This window comes from Cavia porcellus, unplaced genomic scaffold (assembly GCF_034190915.1).
Source record: "Cavia porcellus strain 051 isolate PalLab524CR breed Dunkin Hartley unplaced genomic scaffold, mCavPor4.1 scaffold_6, whole genome shotgun sequence".
In the NCBI taxonomy this organism is placed as follows: domain Eukaryota; kingdom Metazoa; phylum Chordata; class Mammalia; order Rodentia; family Caviidae; genus Cavia; species Cavia porcellus.
The window spans coordinates 75233172-75239661 of NW_026947489.1; the positions used below are offsets into that span (position 1 = coordinate 75233172).

Here is a 6490-nt window from a genome sequence, read left to right on the forward strand (position 1 = left end):
CTAGCTATTACGCTCTTATTTTCTTCTAAACAGTTATTTGTAGTATCACAGACAATAAAATAAAAACACCCAAATTAAAACCATTCCAAGTAGTGAGTGAAAACATTATATGGCTTCAAACCAGTGTGACTGGGAATCATGATTACCACGTACTTTCATGTATTCTTATCGTTTCTTGCACTAGGGAAACTATTCGGTATTTATACAGGTGATTTATTTCACTTACGAGTATGGTCTCGAGCTGCGTCCATTTATTTATAAATGTCTCAATGTGATCATTCTTTATAACTGAGTAGTACTCCATTGTATAAAAATACCACAACTTTTTTATCCATTCCTCACTTGATGGACACTTAGGTTGTTTCCAAGATCTGGCTATTACAAATTGTGCTGCTATAAACATGGGTGCACATATATCACTGTGGTATGATGCTTTCAGTTCTTCTGGGAATATGCCTAGGAGTGGAATAGCTGGGTCAAATGGTGCTTCCAGTCCCAGCTTTCTGAGAAATCTCCAGACTGACCTCCACAATGGTTGCACCAGTCTATACTCCCACCAACAATGCAGGAGAGTTCCTTTTTCCCCACAGCCTCTCCAGCATTTGTTGTTGTTGGTTTTCTTGATCTTGGCCATTCTTTCAGGAGTAAGATGAAATCTCAGTGTGGTTTTAATTTGCATTTCTCTAATGACTAGTGATGCTGAACATTTTTTCATATATTTATTTGCCATTTGTATTTCTTCATCTGAAAATTGTTTATTCATCTCCGATGCTCTTTTTTGGATTGGGTCTTTGAATTTTGGGGTCTGATTTTTTTAATTCTTTGTATGTTTTAGACAGAAGTCCTTTGTCTGAGGGACAGGATTTTTCCCCAGTTTGTGGGTTTTCTTTTCACTATGTTAGAGATTTCTTTTGATGTGCAGAAAGTTTTCAATAAGATGTGATCCAGTTGTTGACTCTGGGAAGTATTTCCCATGCGGTTTGAGTCTTGTTCATGAATTCTCTACCTATCCCTATGTTTTCAAGGTTTTTACCCAATTTGTCTTCCAATAGATTTAGTGTTTCTGTTTTAATGTTTAGATTTTTGATCCATTTAGATTTTATTTTAGTATATGGTGACAGGCATGGGTCTAGTTTTAGTTTTCGGCATTGGAGAGCCAGTTTTTCCAACACTATTTATTAAAGAGACTGTCATTCTTCCAGTGAATCTGTTTGGCTCCTTTATCAAAGATGAGGTGGTTGAGTGTGTTTGTATGAACTTCTATTTATTCATTTTATTGAACAACGTTTAGTAATTTATAAATTCCTAGAACATAATTATGTCCAAATTTTCTTGTAATTTTTACTTAATATTATTATTTTTAGTTCTTGGTGTTTTCTTCACTTTATTATTTTTTAAATTTTTAATGAGCATGTTAATTGAGCGTATTAATATCTGTGAACATGAAATATCTGTGAGATAATTTTAGTACACTCTTATGATGCACTAAGAAGTTTCCCTTTATCCACATTCCCTCTTCCCACTTTTAGTTTTTAAAGTTCCTTTTTTTCTGTTCATTTTACTCCTCTTTTATTCTCAGAGTTCCTTCTTTATATTTTTCTCTGTTTTGTCTCATTTTTCATGCCAAAGTTGCATCAGTTATAATAATCTTTCTGAAAATATTTAGCTTAGTTGATGTTAACTCTATTGTTTCTTGGTTTTCAGTTCCACTGTTTTTTTTTACTATCATAATTGTTGACTCCTTCTTCTTGTCTTTGTGTTGATTTTTGTGGTACTTGTGTGATATTCTGAGGCATGCATGTCATCTTGACTTCAAATGAAAGGTGTTAGCTGAAGCTCACTGCTGGAAATTGGAGATCTCTTAGCATAAGCAATCTATGATGGTTCATTTCAGGAGGGAGCTGTTGGCCTTCTAGGTCTTACTATGGTGTTGATACTCTTAGATTCAGCTGTGTCTTCCATCTTCCATCAGCTGTGATGTTTACTGTTTCCATGGTGTCCCTTTTTATGACAGTTTCTCAGACCAGTGCTATCAAGATGTGGTTACATCGTGTAGTGACCATTCCTTCTGCAAAACTTCCTCCACCCAGAGTACTACCCAACGTATGATGTGAAATCACTGTGCCTTTTAGTACCCAAAACTATCTGGAGGATTCCATCAATCCTTCACCATAGAATTGGAGGATAAAAAACAGACACCCACATTCACATTTAAACAGTTATTTTATATTTTTCCAGAAGTGATATTCGGTGTAGTTAGAAAAGAGAAAGAAATGATATAACTAAGTACTAAAAAGGAATCTGAATAATTATCAATATTTATTTCAGCTTTCACTGTGTAGCTTCAGTACCCAAAATACTTAATGGAAAATCCTTCTTAAGAGAATTTAGTAATATGGATTGTTGTGAAACTGTTATACAAAGTAATGAATAACTTTTCTGTATACAAAAATTTGTCAAAACTACAGCAGCGATCCTTTCCAAAAATGAAAAGTATATAGAAGTAAAAATAAGAAGTAATGCACAAGTATCAAGTTAATAAATATATAGAATTCAACAAAGAAAATTTAAATAGGAAAATAATCTTTATATATTATGAGACAATTGTAAAAATAGTCAACTCTCCTTCATAAATCTATAATTTAATGAAATGAAACTATATAATGTGATTCCAAAGTAATTCCTCAGACATTTTTATTAGAATTTAACAAAATGAGCCATAAGCATATCTGAAAGAAAAATTTATTTAGGAATGTTTTAGAAGAGAGTATTTAAGAAGGGTTATCATATCAGTATTTTAAATGTGTGTCTATAAAAGTATGTTTTTATAGTACTAGTACAAAAATCAAATGAGTTTAAATAACAGAATCCAGAAACAAATTCAAGTGCACAAGAGCCCTTGCTGCACTGTAAGGATGGCATTTTTAAATCAGTGAAGACTTTAACAGCCAACCTGCCGAGCAAGGTGAGAATGGAGAGAGGCTGATTGTCCATAAACCAGATTCAAGGGACTCAAAGATAGCAGATAGAAACTAAAATTTTGCATACACTAGCAAAAAATGGAACAACATAATTTTGGACTGAAAAGTCCTTTTTAAACATGTTTAAAGAAAAATTCCATCAGAAAATATAAACCAATTTCTTTGTCTCCGTCAAAATTTAAAATCTTTAGTGAGGGGGAAAAATACACCATTACAAAACTCAGACAGGCCATGAATAAAAAACTGGGAGACATTTTTCCTCTAAAATCTGTGAAGTGACACTACCCATAATAAGAAAAATGGAGTCAAGTCAGAATAACACACAAAAGAAACGTGGCTGATAAACATGGTTGTCACTGATATACATAGAAACTTAAAAACAGTAAAATCTCATATTTTAGATATGGGGATCATGTTTATTTTCCAAGCAAAGTATCCAGTGTTTGAGACATTAAAGAAGCCAGGCTTATTTACTTTTGGAGAGAGTTTACAGTAGAGGAACTTCTGTGGAAGCAATTAGCAATTTCTATCCAATTTTGAAATTTTCATATCCTTAGATTTAGTACACTGATTCTGAGAATGAATATCCTTTCCAGTTATATAATTTTAATTCAAAAAGCAGTACAAGTCCACAAAAATATATGGGCCAACATATAAAACTGAAGCATTCTTCAAAATAATAAAAGACTGAAAATAACACAAACTTCCATCAAGAGCAGATTACTGAGATCAATAATGGTAAATTACATCAATTTGACAGCACTCCTTTGCTTCTGCAAGTGTTACATGGCCTACATGATTTGGTGAATTCATGGTACATTTTAAGTGAAAAGAATTGAGTGAATTCATAATTTGGCTTTATTTAATTATTAGATGTACTAATCTGTATATGGAAAACGCAAGAGTATGTTTCCCTGCTTGTCAGTGGAAAAAAGAGTTAGAAACATGGCAGAGGGAAGTCCAAAATATATTGAATTAGCATACTCTGCTTTATTTCCTTTGTGTTTGGATATTTTCAAGTCTCTCATAAGTGATAAAAATATTTTGAAATGGGGAAAAAGTCAACATTGGCATTGTTAGAAATATTTCTTTTTTAAAATTTGATTTAAGAGGAAGATTTCTTTTAAAATGTGGAACTTTTAAATCCATAAATTGATTTCAGTAAACTTGAAAATAGACGCAAATGAAACAAATGGATATTTACGATATCCCCAGATTAAATGTGAAAAGCACTAAAGTAAGCAGTAAAGATGAGAGAATACCTTGTCTTCAAGACAATTATAGTGTACTTGATCATGAAAGAAATAAAGAAAGCTTCAAAAGATTTAAGCATAATATTCTGGGAAGATGGTACTTAACTAAGAGTTCCAATTAGATTCTAGTCCTTCTGTCACTACTTAAGTTACCTTCGGCTGTACCCTGAGTCACCATTTCACTGCATGTAGACTAGACGATGAACAATAGAACTCTGCAGTACATTCTAGATTATACAATTTTAATTCAAAAGAATTCACATGCAAAGTATAGATATTGTCAAAAAACGTGGTTCAATAGTAATTGATGGAGGATTGGTGCAGTTAATTCAGAATGAAAGAGAAATTTAGAATGTGATCATTCAAGAGGTGAATAATCAACATGTGAAAATAAAATAGGAGAGGTAGACAAGGAGAGTAACAATTACAAGAGCATGCACATAATAAATCAGAAGACTGTCCTCACTGAATGGATATGTTTGTCAGAAGCACACTCCCGAGATGGCTGAGGAATTTGATGTTTCTTAGGGAATTAGAAACTGCTACATATTCTTTGAGTACTATAAAATGTTAGAGTAATATTTGCTCAGCCTTCAGTAATAATTAAAGAGAACACATGATGTGTCAATGCTTGGGTTCTGTCACATCTGAGTTAGAGCAGCAAACTCAAGAGGCATTATGGATTCTTCCTAGACAACCTTGGGAAAATACCACTGGAGTTGCTATGGGGACTGTAGTGGCGGTCTCACACTTGGATGCTACTCTATTATTCAGAATACTACTGATTTTTTATCTTGTGCCTATTGTTTAATAGCACACTTGTATCTTAAGAGTCATTGTCCCAGAGAACAGTGAGTTGTTCATTTTGAAAAGATCCTTCCCACAGCTCCCTTCATGTCCTGATTCCTCAAGCTGTAAATAAAAGGGTTTAGCATAGGGGTCACCACTGTATACATCACAGCCATGACAGTCTCCTTCACAGTGGAACTGTTAGCTGAAGGGCACAAATAGAGGCCCATGATTGTCCCATAGAAGAGAGAGACCACGGAGAGGTGGGAGCCACAGGTGGAGAAGGCCTTGCGGATGCCTCTGGCAGAAGGGACTTTGAGAATGGCAGACACAATTTTTGCATAGGATGAAAAGATCAACAGGAATGGGACAATGATGACAAGTCCTCCCAGGATAAATATAACCATTTCATTAATTTGAATGTCAGAGCAAGCCAACTTTAGCAAAGCGGACATGTCACAGAAAAAGTGGGGGATCACGTTATCAGCACAGAAAGACAGGCGAGCCATAAGCAGTGTGTGCAGCAACGAGATGACCGTGGTCAGCACCCAAGACAAAGCCACCATCAGGTGACAGAGCTTGGGGCTCATGATGCTGGTGTAATGCAGCGGGTAGCAGATGGCCACAAAGCGGTCATAGGCCATGGTCACAAGCAGGAAGCTCTCCAGGTCAGCAAACAGCAGGAAAAAGAACATCTGAGCCAGGCAGCTGGCGTAGGGGATGGATGCGACTTGACTCTGCATGTTCTGTAACAACTTAGGAATGGTCACAGAAGAAAAGCAGAGATCAGAGAAGGACAAATTGCTGAGAAAGAAGTACATAGGAGTGTGAAGGCGGGAGTCCAGGCCAATGAGTGTGATTATAAGGAGGTTCCCCAGGACAGTGGTAAGATACAAGATCAGGAAAAGGGCATAAAATAGTTCTTGCTGGTCTGGTTCAATGGGAAAACCGAGGAGGAGGAACTCGGAGATGACAGTTTGGTTTCCGCTTTCCATGCTGCTTTTTGAAGACCTTTTTAAAAATTAAGAATAATTTGTATGAATGAATGAATATATATACACACATATATACCTTACAAAGCCTTCAGAAATATATTTTAAATTTAGCACTCATGAATCATAAATGTTCACTTCAGTACTTTCTTTGTCTTCTCTCAAGTATACAAATATTTACATAGAGAACAGGCTTAAGAAGTTATTCAAAGCTTAAGAAGTTAGTAAATTCAATGATATTCCAGGATTTGGTCAGAATATTCTCTAATACACCGTGAGGGGGAGCAGATAAGTATGGGCTAAAAATACATAGAATGTAGTCTAAGAAAACAGGTTTGCATGTCTCTATCTTAAGGATGTGACTATAACCAATCAGAAAATCAGTCACTATTCTTATCTTTCAGTAAGGATGATGATGGTTGTTGTGCAACTGGGGTGAGAATGATGATCGTGATGGTACCAATATAAGGAGCAT

General features: G+C 35.1%; 1 protein-coding gene across 2 annotated transcripts; it reads right to left on the minus strand.

Annotated features, from left to right (window-relative positions):
* Positions 1 to 282: 282 nt before the first annotated feature.
* On the minus strand, positions 283 to 6018 carry LOC100731194 (olfactory receptor 1E5-like). Of its 2 annotated transcripts, XM_013152062.1 has the most exons (2): positions 5119 to 6018; positions 283 to 288 (listed from the first exon to the last, which is right to left on the minus strand). In XM_013152062.1, exons 1-2 carry the CDS (start codon positions 6016 to 6018, stop codon positions 283 to 285), a joined length of 906 nt encoding a protein of 301 aa, XP_013007516.1. The 2 variants fall into 2 exon arrangements, with proteins under 2 accessions (XP_013007516.1, XP_003469710.1); XM_003469662.1 differs by lacking the exon at positions 283 to 288 and having other exon boundaries at positions 5095 to 6018.
* Positions 6019 to 6490: the final 472 nt, after the last annotated feature.